The 18,298-nt window shown below is 53.0% G+C and overlaps 1 protein-coding gene across 2 annotated transcripts in view; it reads right to left on the bottom strand.

Annotated features, from left to right (window-relative positions):
- The window catches only part of LONRF3 (LON peptidase N-terminal domain and ring finger 3), a 37,506-nt gene extending 19,492 nt beyond the window's left edge, over window positions 1–18,014 (bottom strand). Inside the window, exons 1-5 of one of the 2 annotated variants that reach the window (XM_057718935.1) lie at window positions 16,849–18,014; window positions 14,037–14,155; window positions 10,734–10,856; window positions 4,381–4,654; window positions 3,546–3,636 (exon numbers count right to left, since the gene is read on the bottom strand). In XM_057718935.1, the coding sequence (XP_057574918.1) occupies window positions 3,546–3,636; window positions 4,381–4,654; window positions 10,734–10,856; window positions 14,037–14,155; window positions 16,849–17,665 (1,424 nt within the window). In that variant the 5' untranslated portion in view covers window positions 17,666–18,014. The remainder of the gene's footprint in view (window positions 1–3,545; window positions 3,637–4,380; window positions 4,655–10,733; window positions 10,857–14,036; window positions 14,156–16,848) is intronic. The other variant, XM_057718936.1, reaches the window with a different exon arrangement.
- Window positions 18,015–18,298: the final 284 nt, after the last annotated feature.

Genomic DNA, 18,298 nt, shown 5'->3' on the forward strand with positions numbered 1-18,298 from the left:
AGAGAGAGAGAAACTGAGACAGACAGAGAGACACAGAGAGAGAGAGAAAGAGAGAGAGACAGAGAGACAGACAGAGAGAAAGAGAGACAGAGAGAGAAAGTGGATGATAGATAGATAGATAGATGATAGATAGATGATAGCTAGATAGGGCTAGAGATAGATATATACTCAAACTCCTCTCCCTTCTATTTACCAGTTTAGGTAAGGATTTTGGAAAACACTTCAGGGGGCATTTATAAATCAGAGTAGGGCCAGATTTTCTTACAAGAAAGCATTTTACATTGTCACAGTGATGGAGTAAACAATAGCAATAATAAATGCTTTCAGTTAGATGTCAGCCCGGATAAAATGTTTGGCTTGTCTGGAAATAGCTATCTTTTCCCACCAGTTACATCCTTGTATTGTGCTCTTTTGCTGCTATCAAATAAGAGCAAAGAGGGAACGAGGAGGAGGGAGACGGTGGGGCGTGGGGGGGGGGGAGGTGGGGAGGGAAAGAGAGAGAAAGAGAGAAATGAACTGATTCCTTAACACTCAGCTACTTGAATAGCTAAAACTAGGTTAAATATAAAGCTTTTCATTTCAATTGACAAAGAGGTCACTGGGCCATTGGGTAACTGGTTCAAATATCAAACATTCCTGCTCCACATCTCAAAATATCCTTGTCACCCCAAAGGTGCTGGTGCACAGCAGCCCCCGAGGTGGCCCCCAGGGCTAGGGTACCCGGAGCAGGGAAATCCCCGGGGAGGATTTGCAGTCACTAAAGATTGAGGGCCAGAGCTCTGAGGTATTGGAATTCAGAGAGCCACTTCCCCCAGCAGAGCTCTCCCCATCCAACAAGGGAGACTCGGACACTGGAAAGTTTCTCATCAGCTCCTCCTCCAACCGTTGTACCTTTTGCTCTCTCCACCATTTTCCCCGAGGAATTTATAAGCTGCTCCTGATTTTTTCTCTAGAATCAGAACAAATAAATTCACACTCTAACTTGTCTCCTACCAATGCAGCAGCAGGGCACTGGATTTCCTTCTAGAAACCTGCACAGGAGCTACAAATGTCTAGTTTCATGACCCGGCAGATTGTCTGAAAATATGTCTACCCTTAAGCCCTCTCCACCAAAGACACATGAGGGTCATAACAGAACCTAATAATAATCCTAATAACAATTTTAAAAAGAAAAACACCAGAGAGAGGTAGAAACAGGAACTTTTCCAAGACTGCAATAATTCAAGCTAAAGCATATATTCGAAATGGCCTCTGTCAACATGTGATTTCTGACTTGGAGATGAGCCCTGTTGGAAGGGGAACTACATGCTTTTGAACTAGGGCTACAATTTTAAAAGCCTTGTGATAAGAAAAAAAAATCAAATTGTACACTTAAAAAATAAATCAATAAAACCAAGTTAAAAAAAAAAAGAGCCTTATGATCAGAAATGTTCTCTAGACTTGGAAGCCTTCTTTTCACCATAAAGCAGCTAGAGTGCCCCCTGTAACTTACCAGCCCATACAATAGGCAAAGATGGGTTTTTGCTTTGAAGTCTCATTTAGAACAGAGGGGCAGGATAAGGAAAATAATGGCTTTTTAAACTCAGAGCGAGCCAACTACAAGGGGGTCTTATCCTCTCGGTGTTTATTTCTTGGACCAAATTTCTAACCCTCTCTGAGGCCCCCTGTTGAGATCAGGGACAAACAAGATGAAAGGGAGAAAGGAGAGGAAAGGGAACAAAAGAACTTCAACCTCAGGATTCTCAGCCCTCAGGGAAAACACAAACAGGATGAGCCTGCGTGTTTGATTTTGCATCCCAGGGATGTCAGGAGGAGTGTTAAGGAGGATAAGTACACCAAGGACCTGGGCTTTCTCAGCGAGCTGAATCAAGTCTATCAGAGTTTGACATCTGAAAGACCATGGCTCACATCACGGGCTGGGAGCCACAGTGGCGTCACCTGCGGAGGCCCGGAGGCCCATTTCTCTGCTTGGAAGCAGAGTTTGTCTATCTCATACCTTGGCTCTGGCACGACCCACCTGCTACATTGTGATGGGGAGGGGGAGGTGGCAAAAGGGAACCGGTTATACAGCCCATCCTACCCTCGCCCACTCCACCTAAAACTCAAGACAGTATATGGAAGGCTTTCTTCAAGTGCTGCTACATTCCTTACCAAGTCTGTCTGAGCTTATGAGCAAATCTGACAACTCTTTCTTAAGAGAAAGAAAAAGTGCATGTGCTGCCTTACTCATCTTTATTCGGAGGACAAGAAAAGTCATTCCGAGTACAAGTGCCTGGGATTGACATGGAAGGCATATGTGCTTGTAAGAGGGCAAGAAAACATCTGAGGAGCCTCCGTTGGCTGCAGCCATCTGTGTGGCAGACCAAAAGATTTTTCTTGGCGTCTCTTCTTTTCGTTCAACCATCTTAACAACTTTTGTGCAAATATCTCAGCCTCCTTTTAAAACTCTTTTTGGGGGGAGAAAGGTCACATTTGAGAATGTACTGAAAGCTGTGGACCTTGTCCTGGAAAACTCACACACACACACACTTTTACATATAACTTCAGGGAATTCCTAGATCTATTAGAATCCATACACAGAACCCCCTCAGGGGTCCAAGGACCTAAAGTTAAAGAACCTCTGTGTCTGGGAAAAAAGTTAACATTTATTGAGTACTTATTATATGTCAGGCACTACTCTAAGTGTCTTAAATAGATTTTCTCGGTTAATCATAACAACCCCCTAGAGCAGGTACTACTGTTCTCTATTTTACTGAGCAGCTCCTCTTAGCCACAAAGCCATGGCTGTGAAATGAAACGAGTGAAAGTAATTTTTCTGCACGGACCACAACTGTAGCAGTTTCCTTTTTGTGTATGTTGGAGGGTGGACACACATGTGGATAATTTGTGTCTCCAGAGACCTGAGAAAGTAGAGGTGATGTGGCAGCGGGTGGAGGAGGGATGCTTGGCCAAGCAGTACCTGCCCACTACTGACTAATGCGTAGGGCACAGAACAAAACCTAGTCAGGCCCTCTCCTCGGCTTCCAAAGAACAGGTCTATGGTGCTGACATTGGCCCTTGAGCTTTGAGATCTTGATCGAGTAGCCGGTTGAGATTAGTTCCAGGGCCACAAACTTAAACACCTACAAGGGGCCAGGAAAGCAATGCAAATGTGAGAGGAAGGCTGGTGGAAGGCGGTGGCCACGGGCGGGGGGTTGTGACCAACTGCAGTGTGTGTCCTGTCTCAAAACATTCACCTTTAACAAGCCCCCAAATCCCATGAAGGCCAAACAAAAGACATCCAGCCTGTGGGCCATCAGTTTGTGCCCTCTGAATAGACCGTTTCCTTCCCACTCTCTAGGAATTTCCAAGTTAGGAGTGCGGGGAATGCAATCTGTAAACCAGGGACACAAGCTAGCCCGTGTGACAGTTAACGTCGTGATTTCCATTTTGTTAGAACCACGCACTTCCATGCTCATCAACCGAGCAGTAGGTCACTAGCAGACAAGTCTAGACATCAGAGGGGAAGAACACGCAGGTGGTAAGTGACAGTACACATCACATACCTCATACAGAGGGAGCATTCAAGGTCAGAGGCGTCAAAAGATGTGAGCGGAGCACTGAGAGCGGGTATGGTCCCTGGATCAGTGTGAGGATCTGCGGTTTAGAGGGCAGAAGTTAGAGGTGAACCAACCTTGGTTTCCCAAACAGCACTTCTGAGGCAAAAGAACCCAATTATTTTTTCAGTCTGCCAGAGAGTTGATTTAGTGGCTGCGTGAGCCATTGAGAATGGGGTACCCGGAAACAGGCGCTCGCAGGCTTCCAGCAGCCCCATAGGAAGAGACATGTAAGTCAGGGACCACCCAGGAGCCCTGGGGGCTTCATTCAAATGCAACAGTCCCTCAACAAACAGCAGCAGCAGCAGCAGCAGCAACTCAGTGGACTTAGCCAGGCCTTCAAAGCTGACACTGGATCTTGGCACTGCTAGCCGCTCTTGGAAAGATATCAAGCTGCAGCTGCTGCTTCTCAGATGCCTACAGAATGAGCGGAGTGAGGCCTGATCACACTGCCCTGGTCTTACCTTCCCAGAATGGGGATGGGGGTAGGGGGAGGTTGGCCTGGAAGGAAGTGACACCATCGAGGGCATGAGATGTCATTACTTGATGCTGTGCTTGACCATAAGCCCTGGATTTCCCTCCTAATTTGTATCGAGCCCCGGCAGGATGCTAGGAACTGTGCTTGCTCTCACAGAAACCCCACGGCCACCCTGGAGGCGGCCGAGCTGAGAGCCGGGCCCCCTTGCAGAGCCGCAGAGCCCTCACATGGAAGGTGAGGAACCTCCATATACTGGTAAGCCCGGGCCCTCCTCCAAACCCCGTGTTTCCCGGGCAGAGTCCGCACCTGGCTTAAAGACTTTCTTAGGCACCTCTGGGTCTTGGGGTGCGGTTTTGCAGTGCTTCCTTTTCTTCTCCTGGCATTTGCCAGTCTTGCTGGAGGCAGCTTGGGGAGAGGCAGTGGTCCCCTCCTCCTCCTCCTTCTCCTCGGCTCCATCCTGGTCTTCCGCGTGGTCTTGCTGTCCATATCCTTTCACTGTTACTGGGTGCATCGGGCTGCCTCCGTGCCCCCTGGCAGCTGCCACCTCCTGACTAGAACAATGTGGGCGCTCCGGTGTTTCCTGGAGGAACAAAGAGCCAAACGTCAGAATCTACTAACGACTCACATGGTCCTCTGATGTTTCTCCCCAAGGGGACACCGAGAAAATACCGCACAGTCCCAATCATCTAGAGCACACACAGCTGAACTGAGGGGCAGTCACAGGGCACAGGCAGCCCCAGATGGGGCGGAGCCGAGGAACTTCCGTCTGAGGCAAGGACTGAAAGGCATGTGGGGAGAGAGTCCTTGGGCCGCGATGAAGGCGAGAATGACGAATGCAGCGCCAGTCCCCGCTCCTCTCCAAATCAGTCCCCAGTCACCACCTGAGGGAAACCAAGGCATGCAGGACAGCGAGGGTAGATTCTGCCACTCAGCACTTCCTCTCACCTTCACTGCCATTCCGGGCCATCCTCGAGCCCCACACCCAGCTCCCAAAGAACTTTCGGGAAGGCTGTGGCACAGATGTGCTCACAGGCCTGCCAAGTGCCCTCACACTCCAGAGCTATGTGTTATACTGGTCAAACAAACTAGGGACGAGGTAGTCCTTTCACTAGATTTTGGGTGAAAAGCCTGAAAAAGAGACAAGATCATTTGGCAAAACAATCAATAATGTCTCTAGCTTTTTAAAGAATTCTTGTCCAAGCGAAGGATCTAGAAAATGGACCTAGAAAAAAAATCCAATGACAAGGTGTCTATGCAGGTTTACCTGGAGAACCCCTCTTCCTCCACATCCACAGCACATGGGTCAAAATGCTCATGCTTTTTTCTGCCCTCCAGCTCCAACCAAAAATAAATTGATAGATAGATGAAAACTGGGGAGCGCACAGCTGGGAGAAAATGATGAGGTGAGGAGAAAAAGGACATGGGTTTTTCTGAGTCTCTGACCTGGGGAGTTCAGGGTTTCCTCAGCGCTATGCCACTGCAGCTTCCTCAGCTTTCCGTGAGCCCCAGGCACAGTCTACATGGTCCACTGCTTTGCAAGGCAAAGTTTGGGTGGAAACCCAATCCCTGCTCCCCAGCTGGCTCACATGGGAAAGCCAGGAGTGCTATTTTCCTTCACTTCAGATTGAGCTGCAATTAGAAGCCACTCTAGGCACTTCAGTTCATAACTAAGGTTTTCAAACTTATAATAATGATCTCAAACAAGTACTGAAATACACTAGGGGTGCTTTGACTTCAGGGGATACTCTAAGTCCTGCCCCGCCCCCCCTTTCTGAGTCAGGCACACCTGCATTTTCTTCATTCTCCAGAGCAGGGAAAGAAGCCAGGGAAATGCAAGATTCTCACCTGTCAGAGAACCCAAGAAGCCACAGAGACCCCAGGGCTCACATACAGGGGCGGGACACAGGGCACAGATGGAGGGCAGGCAGATGCCCCGAGGTGCCTAGATCTTCAGAGCTCAACTCTGCCTTCACGTCTGTGCTTCTGTGCCCCAGCTTTTGCCCACTTGCCCTCTGCTGGGAAAGCCATGGCCTGAAGACCATCATTTTCAAAGACTCAAATACCTGTCTTCCTCCCAGGAACTTAACACTTCCTAAGTCGCTTCCCTCTCCCCGGCTCCAAATATGTACTGGAAGGCTACTTACGTGTAAGACACGGTGCAGGAATATGAAATTACCTCCACTTGGGGATCAAATGGAGTTGTCTTTGCACAAGGAACTCAGCTGGTGCTCAAAGACCAGCAGCTTGCACAAACAAAAAGCAGGAAAGGAGGGGCTGTCAGGCCCTCTTCCCAGGCTCCGCCCCTAAGCTGATAAAGCCACCCCGACCGAATGGCTCCAGGGGAAGTGGGCCAGTTCCTTTCTAGTTCTGTGGACTCTCTCTCTCAGCTGGATCTGACCAAGAACTGAAAACTGAACATAATAAATCATCAACCCCGGGCCCCTGCCTCAAATCCAGTTTTTATCTTTAAGAAATAGCTGTCTAGCAAAGAATGCAGCCACTAGTAACTCCATGTCTTCTTTCTCAGGAACCGAATGAAGTAGAAGGGTGAGGGCTCACTCCCCACGTTTGCCCACAAAACAGCCAAACGAAGCGTCACGAGCGAGCTGGGTGAGTGGAGTTTTACCTGTGACAACTCTGGTAGATTATGGCTGGTGCCTTCAGTAGCCAATGATTCTACATGTTCCTTTAATCTAGGGTGAGGTGCCAACAACTTCAGGATATCGGGAGAATGTTCCTGAGAAGCCCCCGGGAATGATGGTGAAAAGAAACTAAGGAGAAGCTGTGACATAAAACAGAAGACTTCACTACTTAAGTTTCTACAGGTGCTCAGGTGAAGGGCGGGAGGGGAGGAAGGGGCAAAGGGCACAGCTTGCGGGGCCAAACTCTGGGGAGGAAAGCTTGGACCAGAGACCCCGCCACAGTGGGGCTTAGGAAAACTCCAAGTTCCCATGCCTGGCTCCCCCAGGTCTGAAGTGTGGCCCGAGAATCTGGACTTTGAAAAGGCACTACAGATGCCTTTGTCACCCTAGCCGGAGGCACAAACCACCATTTGTACCTGCTACCATTCCACAGAAATCTCGGCAGAGGGATTTCAAAACCTACGCAGGAGGAAAGAGGCAGAGGTGCGGGCGGCAGAGAAATGTCAGCTGGGGGACCTGCAGTCGTGTCCGGGACACCCCCATGGGTAGAAGGTGACAAATGTCATCGAGGTTCCTCGATGTTTCTTTCCTCCCTGCCGGCCCATTATGCTCCCTCTGCCCTGGATCGTGAATCACTTCAGCAGTGAAGTGTTAGGAAAAGTAGAACTCGACCTTCCTCCCTCTTCTCCCAGCCTCTCCTCCCCCTTTCTGGCCTTCGCTTTCCAGAGAATGTCAGGTAACTTCAAGGACTGGGGGCAGGCCGGTTCCAGTCGATGGCTGGCTTCCTTTGCAATTGATAAGCTGAGGGCAGTGGGGCGGGGGCACGTAGGAGACCCAGAAGGGACTGGGAGTTAAAAGATGTGTGGTTGGGTGGAGGCTGCAAATCAGCTGCCCACATCCTTGCTTCAATGCTCCCCTGTGAAAGCGCCAATTATCAATATACGTATGTATCTATTGTACGTAACACATAACACGGGAAGGCAGGTCTCACTCTTCTGAAACACATTCACACGTTTACCGCTGAGACGCACTGAAGGGCGTTCCACCCCTTGCTCTGGGTAACAGGGTATTAATTGATCAGGAAAATCTGACCGAAACTCTGAGCCAACTCTCTCTGGTTTGATTTGTTCTTTCACTGCCCCCCAGCAGTCACTTCATGACGTTCCTTCTGATGCCAGCACTTTCCACATAGTCAAGCCCTGCTCATCCCTCAAGGCTCAGCTCTAGCGCGACCTTCCCCTACTCCCCCAGCCTCCCTGATGTCTCCTGTCCTTCCGTGTTCTCGACTGCACCATAAGACAGCACCTTATACTACACAGTCTTGTGTTAGCCTCAAATTGCGTCACAGATGTCAGTCTTTCTCTCTAACCAGATGGTCAGCTTCTGGAGGGCACATGACAGATGTCCAATAAATACTCATCACACCGGATGGAACTGAATTAAGACACTAGCCATCCCAGGGCTCAGGGAGAGGCCTAGGGTTCAGGCCCAAAGTCCTCAGACAGATGCTTCTGTTTCCTCCCAGCTCTAAGTTGGGAACGAAGTGAGGTGGGGAGGTACTCACAGTGCCCAGGGCCATAAATGCCAGCTTTCAGAGGCTCCTCCTCTACGGGAGCCCAAGCTGGCTCTCCAAAGCCCTCCTGAGTGGCCCACCAGGACCAACCCACTTCTGAAGCAGTCTCCCTGGAATTCTCTGAAAAAGAGCAGCGCCAGCCACAGGGCATCCCAAGGTATAAGGATAAAAGGGCAGAGCGTGGTGGGAGGGGAAGAGAGGCAGCGAGGGAAACTCGAAGGACACAAAGACGAAGTAACAGCAGCACTGAGCTTCTTTCTTCACTACCTAAGATCTCATCCCAGGCCTTCTCAGTGGCTTTGTTAAAACAAATGTTGGGGTCAACTCTCAGTGGCAATGAGCATTCCACACACGAATGGAGGTCAATTCCACTTCAGCATCAGCCTTTGAAGGGCCCAAATGGGTCAAGAGGGCAAAAAAGAATCTGACGTAAAAACAAACGTTAAAAAGAAACCCAGGCCTGTGAGTGGCTAAGGCAGCCAGTTAATCCCAAGTGAACCTGGACCATCTCTGCCGGATCTTTAGCCCTGGAACGGGAACGATCCAGTAAATAAGCACAGCAGAGGGTCCTCAGTGTTCTTAAGTAACTGCCATGCCCTCACCACACTCAGTGGAAATTCGCCTCGAAATTCTCACCCTAGCTTCAGAACCCTGGAACACTCGCCACAGGCAAATGCACCCTTGTATTGTCTGCCATTTATATTACATTACATAACAAGTGCAAGGTTGTAAGGTCCTGGGGGACTGACACTGTGGCTTATGCCGCTTTGGGTCTCCGGAGCCTAGCACAACGTCTTGCCCAGCCCCGTTAAGGCGGCTGTGGAAACGACACTAGGTGGTCTGTGACATCGGGCTGGAAAGAGGGATCAACCCAACTAACGATAGCAGAGCATCTCAGGCCACCTGGGAAATGGACAAACGAGTATAAAGAAACCACCTGCTCCCGGGCCCAACACCTGCCCCTTTTGGCCTTTGCACACACTGTCCCCCAAAGTCAAGGCTCTTGTAATCGCCTCTGTCCCTCCATCCCAGACCTGCATCACTCTATTGCTGCTCCCCTCGCCACCAGCCCCAGCGCTGGATGCTGAGACTCCTGACGCGGCCTGCTGGGACAGCGGGATGGTGGAGCCACTCACAAGGCAGACTCTGGAAGCAGGTGGAGGTGGGTTTGACTACTCTTCCACCAATCACTAGGTGCGTGACCTCAGGAAAGTCACCAAGCCTCAGCTTCCTCATCTGTCTCATCTGTAACATGGGATAAATAACAGTGTCTACCTTCATAGCGACGTTGTGGGGATTAAATTATATCTTCCCCATAAAGCCCACAGCACAGTGCCTGGTGCGCAGGAAACGCTCAATAAGTGTTAGCTCGTATCGTTATTATTACTCACACTATGGAGTACGGTTAAGATTTGGGAAAGGGTCCACAGCTTGGAGCAATTCTCTGCCACCAGTGCTCCTACTAACCAGGCCAAAGCAACTTCCCAGAAAAGAAACCTTCTGTGAGAGGCAGAACCTCCAGAGCTCAGCTTCCCCTAGTTCATTGATTTTGCTAGAGATTCCTTTCTGGAGCCTTCAGAAACCAGTCCTGTCTCTTGCTCCCTTTCTTCATCCACTGCTCCGCCAAACTGCATTGGGACAGAGGCACTTGGGGAGTGGTGATGAATAGGGAGTGGGAGAGCAGAGGCCACCACTGACTGTCAGCATCCAACTTCCAGGCCAATTAGCCAGACACCACGAGAGCACACTGCAGAAGAGTAAGCAACAAAGCCCACGCACTGAGGATGCTTGAGCCTTCACTAATGCGCCCAATATTTCATACAATTTGAAAAAGTAACAACCACATTCTCCCAGGACTCAAGAGCTGGAATGACTGTTTGGATTATATTGCAATGGTCCCCGATTTATATGGTGTATGTGTTTTATTTCTAGCCAAGGAGCTGAAGGCTGGTGTTCTGCATATGGCAGGGCAGATGGGACCCAACACCCCTTCTGAGGGGTGGCTGCCCTGTGTGGCTGGTGAAGATGTGACTCAGCCAAAGAAAACTTCTACAACTGCAGGCAGCCTCACACCCAGGACCTCTTGGCAACAGCCAGAATCTCCTCAGTGGGCCTCCATCCCCATGTTAACTTGTTTGGTTTTACTTTGTTTTGTCTGTCTTCCCACTGACAACCCAGACCCTGAGTCAAAGAAGCAAGAACATTCCTCACAGGCTTCTACAGAAATGCAGGAACTACTCAATCTGATTGTACATGCCAAAAGGATGGTGCTTCCGGGCCATCAATCGGCACTTGTGTCTTGCTGCTGTCCCCTCAACCCAGGGAGCCACCCACTCAGGACCCCCAATCCTAGGAAGGGCAGTTCCCTCACTCCCCCAACTCGCGGAGAAGACAGAGGGGTGGGAGCCCACTGGGCAGCTGGACCTGACGTCATCTCAACTCACCCTTTGGGCTTCAGCTCTTGCTCGTTTGTTCTTTCCATCGAGGGACACACAGTATAGAAACTCCCTTAGTGCTTCCTCCACCTTGCCTAGGGTGGCTAAGGCTTGTGCTTTCCTGAAGTGTGCCTGGAAGGAAATATGAGCATTCAACCCCATTCTTAGCCACCTCTTGACGCTGCTCTCATTCGCAACACCAGCTAAATACTTCGTGGATGTTCACTGTCGTGTGATGGATTTTAAAAAGACTATCTTATCTACAGCCCTATTATGTAGGCAACTGTTCTGAAACCCATTGTCAAGGAGATAAAACTGAGACCCAGGTAAGTGACTCGCTCAAAGTAACCCGGGTGGTAAACTGTGGAGTCAGGTTTTGAGCCTGGGATCGACTGATACCAAAGCCCAAATTCTCAACCACCATGCCATACTACCTCCCTCACCGCCTCCCTCCCATCCCGCCCCACCGTTGTATTAGAGGAGGTACCAAATGTAACAAGAACCCCCATTTGAGCACATACTAACCAGCTTTCAGGACCTGCCCAGATAGGCCTTCCTGTTATTTAGTCTGTCAAGCAGAGACCTAGTCCATGTTACTGGCTGAGTGACCACCCACAGTCACTCATCATTTATCAGAAGAGGCCCAAGTAAGCCAAGGCACGTGATCTCTCCAAGACCTCAAAGGTAGCTAGTGGCAAAGCTGGAACCAGAACTGTGCCCTTCCCCGCAAAGCAGACCGCCCTTCGGAGGGCCAATCAGGGGCTGCACAAACGCTTTGGTTCCAGTGGGCTCAGCTCACATCTGCTCCCTCATCACATCTTGAAATAGTATAAGAAGTTTTAGGGCTCCTCAGGGTCCAAGCCCAACTGCCCTGGGAGAGAAACCCTAAGGGATAGAAGAGAAGCATCCTGGGGAAGAGGGAAGAAAAAGGAAAGAGGTGGGAAGAGGGCTGCATTCTCTCCTCGCCTTAGGACGGGTGGTCCTGGCAGCTTGGCTTGGAGGCTGCCCCTCAGGGGCCTGCTCCCCACTCTCTTGCCTCCACGGCTGACCCCAAGTCTAACTTAGTGAAGGAAACAACCCAGGGTGCAGCTGCTGGGCACTCTAATATGCGGGGCCTCCCCTTCCAACACGGCTCTACAGGCCCCAGTGCCCTCCAGCTCGGGCCTGGCTACAGGGGCCAGCTGGGATCTGCCTTCTTGAGGAGTGGCACCTGCTCCAAGCTTCTTGGCGGCCTCCCCCCAAATCCTCCCTCCTTCTGGAGCCAGATGCTGATGGCTTGTTGTGTCTCCCAGCAGTGCTTGCCAGGGGCCCTCAGGAGAACAGCTTGCATGACATTTCAGAGCGGCTAGAGGGGATACGTGCTGGGAGACTGGAGAGGCTTTTGGGATCTGACCAATCATTCCAGGTAGCAACCCATGTACTCCACCTGCTCAGGGCAGCCAGCAAATCCCACTGGGAGCTCTACCACCTGCAGGAGAGTCTGAGAACCACTGAGCCCTGGCTGGGTGGCTGGAATGGGGCTGCACGAGGTGAACTCCTCCCATAGGGGCATTTCATATAGAAATGGTGGGAAATACGCAAATCGGGGTGTGAGATGGTTTCAAATCAGAAGCATCAGTTCAAGTCTCCTCTCAACCCCCAAGTCAGTAGAGTTCTCTCATCACTGCCTCTCTGCTCACTCCAGCACTTTGGGGAAATGAACTGTTTAATATTTCCACCAACTTTTCCTTCACTGGAGAAGTCCTTTTCCCATTTCATCCAAAATGGTCCCCTGCTTACTTAGCCTTGTTTCCCACTGCACTATCGAGGCCCCCACCCTTTGGGCCTGGATATAGGATGGGAACAGAAAGCGTTGCAAGAGAAGTCCTCTTACCCCCAGGCAGCTCACTGGCCTGCACTGCTACAAGGCCTGAAATGCTCCCCCTGAAGCTCCTTTGGATTAAGACTCTGGTGACTTTGAATAAACTTTAATTGCATTCCTTGGGAAAGAAAATGTACTAATCCATCATCACTCATGAAAACCTTCTCATAAGAACATACGAGACTCACCCTGACATTAATGGCCCAGTATGCAGCTCCACAATGTTTTATCTGAAGTTCCCAGATCCAAAAAAAAAGTCTGATAATCCAATATTTTCATAAGCTTGACATCAAATGTCATTAGGTGGCAAAATTTGCCCTAAAATGATGTGTGTTACAGTCTTTGTCCCTCTTAGTATGAATTTTCATGTAATGTGCTGCGGAAATAGTGTGTTTGACTACGGGGTGCTGTCCAGAGCTAATACCTGGTCTTCATGAAACTGGAAACATTCTGGATTCTGAACATATCTGGCCCCATGGGATTCAGATAAGGGATCATGGACCTGGCCTTGGATGAGCTGGGTGTGTTAGAGAGAGCCCTACACCAAAAGCCAGCATCACAGCTCACAGAACAGCCTCTTGGCCACGCTCACTTGTAACCCTCACTGCATCCCTGTGAGGTGATCAGGGCAGATAGCAAGATATTCGTTTTGCAAACTAGGACACCTAGGGTTCAGAGGGTGGAGTGACTTCTCCATGGTCACTTAGCTTGCAGGTAGTAGAACCCAGGCTCAAATCTAATCTTCTAAGCAAAATATCGACATGTGGCTGAGGGCCAGTCCTGAGGCCTGACAGAGATGCAGAAAGTGACACTTTGCATCCTAGCATCTTGAGAGATGCTGAACCTGTCTTTCTCCCCACCCCTCCATGTGACCTACATGTTTAGGGAAAGCGGCAGGCTGGCTGACTACATTAAGGACTTGAGATGGCAGAACCAGCCAGCAATACTTCTCTCACCCTCCTCCTTCTACTGTCCTGGGAAAATGATGATGATGGTGGTGGCAGCAAACACATATAACGCTATATGCCAGGCATTGTTCTAAGTATCTGCATGTATTAGCTCATGTAATCGTCACAACAAACCCTGCTAAGTAGATGCTTTGAATATCCTCAATTTACAGATGAGGAGATGAGGCACAGGGAGGTTGGGTAATTTGCCCAAGGCCACACAGCTAGTAAAAGTAGCAGAGCTGGGACATAAACTCAGGCAGTCTGGCTCCCAAGTCCATGCTCAGGAGAAGCACAAAGCCCAGGCTGCTCTGCAGGTCATCAGTCGCAGATCAAATTGGGGAGGAATCCAGCTCCCTTGCAGACCTCTAAGTCACCCTTTGTCAAGGGACCCCCCAGCTCCGCTGCAGAGCCTTCTCCCTGCTCCGAGTGAGGGAGGCAGTCCTTCCTGCCAATTCCTGTCTACAGTATAATTCCTTCCCATCCCTCCCATCCCACACTCACCTTAAACCCCATGGGGCGGAGCTTACATGCTATTTCTGCATCATGCAGTGCGTCCTCATGAGATTCCAAGGTGAAATAAATTTGAGACCGGTTGCTGTAAAGCAAGTGGTCATTTGGAGCTGCCAAAATGAGAAGAAAAAAAAAACCCTTGAGCAAAATGGCAAGTTATCTATGACTTTTCTACTAGGGACCCAAAGGGGTAAGCTCAATCTCCAGCCCTAATATTGCCCTGCCTTCCACCCCCCACCCGTGCCCACCCCCAGCCACTCTGGGTCTGAGCTTCCCCAACTGTAAAGAAGTCATTTTTTCCCCTCTCTCAAGCAGTTCCTCAGAGGGCCTGTGGCGTCAGTGGTGCATTAGCAACTTTGACATAGAGGAAACGCTAGTGCCCTGCTTCATGGCCGTGGCTAGCAACTGGCAGCCTGGCTTCTGGGTGAGGTATTGCTCAGAAGGAAACAGGCCAGGGAGGAGGGAGAAGGGGATGGCCAGAGGTGACCCCCATCCTTGCCACCAGGAAGACAAGTCCAAGTTAGTCTCCCAGTGATGTCAGCAATGTCTCTGTCTACAAACCCCAGCACATAGGAAGTTCTTCTGAAGAAAAGAGAAATGCATTTGCAAGCCTTCATTGCCTCATTACAGATGGGCAGATGTGAATGGACAAGACTTCTGGGAATAAAGCGAAGTTGGCTCTCATCAATACTCTGAACCACTAGATGTCAGGGCTGGAAAGGCCTTTAGAGATCATTTGGCTCAGTCAACCCATTCTTCAAGGAAAGTCAAGCCCAGAGAGGGGAAGGCATCTGCTCAAAGTCTAGCTAGCCGGCCATACTGGTTGCTAACTTGCCAGACCCTGAATCTCGGGTGGGAGACAGGTCCCTTTTTTTTTTGTTTTTTTTGAAGGGGAGTGTAGTACTTAGAATAGTAAGGAAGAGAGACTGGCCATCTGCCAGCACAAAGATACTCTTTGCTGGGGAGGCCCCTTTCCTCTTAGAAGGGTGAAGAGGTGGACATTTTTCACCCTGACTCTACTGGCGGTGCAAGGAAGAACCCCCAGAGAAAAGAGGTGATGGCAACAAAGGGGGAGGAGGAGGAGGTCAGGAAGGGGCTTTCCTGGCTCTTGGGGGTTGGCGGAAAGGAATGGAACCTCCCTTGGAGACCTGGGCTTAAGCACCTCCACCTCTCTCCTTCATACCACCCTGCTCGTTCCAGAGGGACTGGGCTCTAGCTTCTGCTGCGGGAAGAGGCTTTGTTGGTCTTTTTCCCCAAGGGGTGTGCAGAGGGTTCACTTAGGTGCCCATTACTTGTTCTTAAGACATCAGTCAAGAGTTTACAGTCTCCTCTGTCCCTTTCCTGCAGCACACGCCAGCTCGGTGGCAGCTCACACTGCATTGCTTGGGCACACGGGGTGGGGGTGGGGGTCGTGCCACTATTCCCCAGTCCCCCCTTTTTCCTCCCCCTCCCCCATTAGCTGTCGCAAGCTCGGGTGGAGAGTCAACACGTGGAGACTCCAGCCCACCCCCTCCTCCACCCATCCAAGTGGGGCAGGGGGCACCCTGGGATCCCAGAGCCTTGTCTGCCCAGCCCTGTCGCCTCCTCCCCGGCACGCTTCGCCAGACACCGCGCCCCGCCGCCCAGCTCCTGGCACCCGGCCCGAGCTAGGCAATACCCATGGCTCGGCGGCCACTTCCTGGGTCCGGACGTGGGGGGTCGGGGAGTGGGGAGTCATTCACTAGGGAACGACTAGTGCGCCCTAGTGCGGCCAGAGGCGCGGGACTGCCCACCTCGCCCTTGAGGCCGCAAAGCCCACCCATCCCTCCTCGGGCGGCACGGGAAATCGGGACAGAGGTTGCCTCCGTGGCAGCCAGCCCACGGTCCCCGGGGATCCCTGAGCCGTCGCCTGGCGGGTCGCCCTCTGGGGCTCTCGGGCTGGGGTTCTAGGCGAGAGCGCAGGCTGCGGGAGGGCGGGCGGGGGAGCATCTATTTCAGCTGAGGATCGTGTGATAGGAAGCGGTGACAATGAGTCACAGGGCAGCGGGGCGCGAGCGCTCCCCCCCGCCCCGCCCGCACACGCTCGCGGGATGGTTTCCGAGGCGAGCAGTGGCCCACTTTGGTTACCTCAGCCGTTACACAATCCCGCCCGCGCGGAGGAGGGGCCGCCCGGCCCGGGCCGCTCGCGGCCCTTATGCAACCAGTGCTCTCCTGACCTAATTCCACGCCGGACCCACCCCACCGGGAGCCGCGGCCCCGGAAGGGACAACTCCCGGCCGCCGCGGCGGCCCCGGGCCGGGCGGGAGCGGCAGACGCAGGCGCCGACCGAACATCCCCGGCGGGCGGGAGCCCAGAGGCCCCGGCGCGCGAGTGGGAAGGGTGCGAAGTTCCCCTCCTGGCCCGCAAGATGCGGGCAGGTGTAAGAGGGGCCCCGGGCGCGCGGAGGCAGGAGAAGGCGAGCCCGAGAAACAGAGACGGTGACACCGAGCAAAGAGCCAGAGTGACAAAGATGCGAAGAGAAAGAAAAAAGAGAAACGGATTGACACAAACAGAAGCAGGGACTGAGACACGCAGAAACACACACGCTAACCGGAGACACAGGAAAAGACAAAGAGCAGGGAGATAGCCGGAGACCCGGAGAAAGGGCGACGAGCCGGGAGAGACGGAGAAAAAGTCGGAGGCGGAACTCCGGAGCCCCCCTCCCCGACTCCGGTCGCGGTGCATCCCACGGTCCGCGCGCCCTCCTCCGCCCGGGGCCACCCCCCAGCACCCCGCCGGGCTCGTGCCCCCGCCCGCCCCGGCCCCGGCAGTACGGTGGGCTCACCCAGCCTGACTGCCTCGTTGTACTTGAGCAGCGCCGCCTCCACCTGACGCTCGCGGTACAGCCGGTTGCCCTCGTGCCGGAGCTGCGACGCCCGTGCCGGGCCCGGGAACAACTTGCCGAGGAGGCCGCTGAGCACCACGTTGACCCGCAGCGGCGGCGGCGCCTGCTGTCCAGTCCGCCGGGCTCCGCGCGCCCGCCCGGTGGCCACCATCAACGCGGAGAGTTTGACCCCGCACAGCGCACAGCGCCGGTCGGCTGCCCGCCCGCGTTCCAGGCACAGTTTGCAAAAGGTGTGGCCGCAGGACAAGGACACGGGGTCTGAGAGAAACCCATGGCACTTCCGGCACTTGAAGCCGTCCCACACCTCGGTGGCCTGGGCGGCGACGGCCGCCCCTGCCTCTTCCGCCGCCAACGCGCAGCTGGCCCCGCGGCTACCGTCCGGGGGCCCCGGCGCCGGATCCTCGCCTTGCGGGACGTTCTCGGCCAGGCAGCGCACCAGCTGCTCCAGCTGCTCGGCCACCAGCTGCTGCCGCTCCGAGAGCTGTCGGTACACCTCGAGGGCTTCCCGGAGGCGCCCCCCAGACGCCAGGGCGTCGGCCTGCGTGAGCAGGACTTTGCACTCCGGCGTCGAGGTCCTCGGAGGTTGCTCCTGCTCCGGCGGCTGAGTCGGAAGAGGTGCGGGGCCTTCCGCAGCCGCCTCCGGCCGGGGGCCCGTGTCTCCGCGGGCCGCTGATGCCGCCGGCTCCGCCAGCTCTAAGTTGTTGCTGCTGAGCTCGGCGGGCAAGCTAAGCATCTGTTCGGCCTGAAATGAATCCATAAGGAGAATGATACGCGTGGCGAAGAGGCGTTTAGGGGCCGGGGACGCGGAGCAGGGAGCGGCGGCTGGAGAGAACCGGGGCTGCCACGGCCGCCGTTCTGCCGCGCGCCGGTCCCTGCCGCGCCTCCGCGAGCTCCATGCCGGCTGCCCCGCGCCGCCTAATAACTGTCTTGTCTCAGCAAAGTGTTATATAAAACGGCACCACGTGACGTGCCGCCACGCCGCTCATTGGCCGGCGGCGGGGCGATTGTTACAAAACCAGACAGTTTTGTAACAGTGTTGCGCTTGCTTCTTTTGGCTTCGCTCTTCTTGGCTTCTTTTTGCCGTTGTTTGTGTTTACACTCTGTCTTATTTCCCCCTAGCAGTGTGGTTCCTTTTGGGAAGAGGGGGAGGGAAAAAAAAAAAAACCTAGAGTCTTCTCCTGGGCTTCTCGGTCTGCAAACCCTACCCCATCCCACCTCCAAACCCGTCAGCAAACAGGTCCCCTCTGCCAGCCGCTCGCTAGCGGCCCCTCCTCCCCTCAAGAGGCCGGTACCTCGAGGCGCGCAGTCCGCCAGGTCTTTGGGGACACCGGAGGCTTGCCTTCTCAGGGGCGACGGCGGCTGTCTGCGAAAGGAAGCGTGTTGGGAGGGT

This window comes from Hippopotamus amphibius, chromosome X (genome assembly GCF_030028045.1).
Source record: "Hippopotamus amphibius kiboko isolate mHipAmp2 chromosome X, mHipAmp2.hap2, whole genome shotgun sequence".
Taxonomy (NCBI): Eukaryota; Metazoa; Chordata; class Mammalia; order Artiodactyla; family Hippopotamidae; genus Hippopotamus; species Hippopotamus amphibius.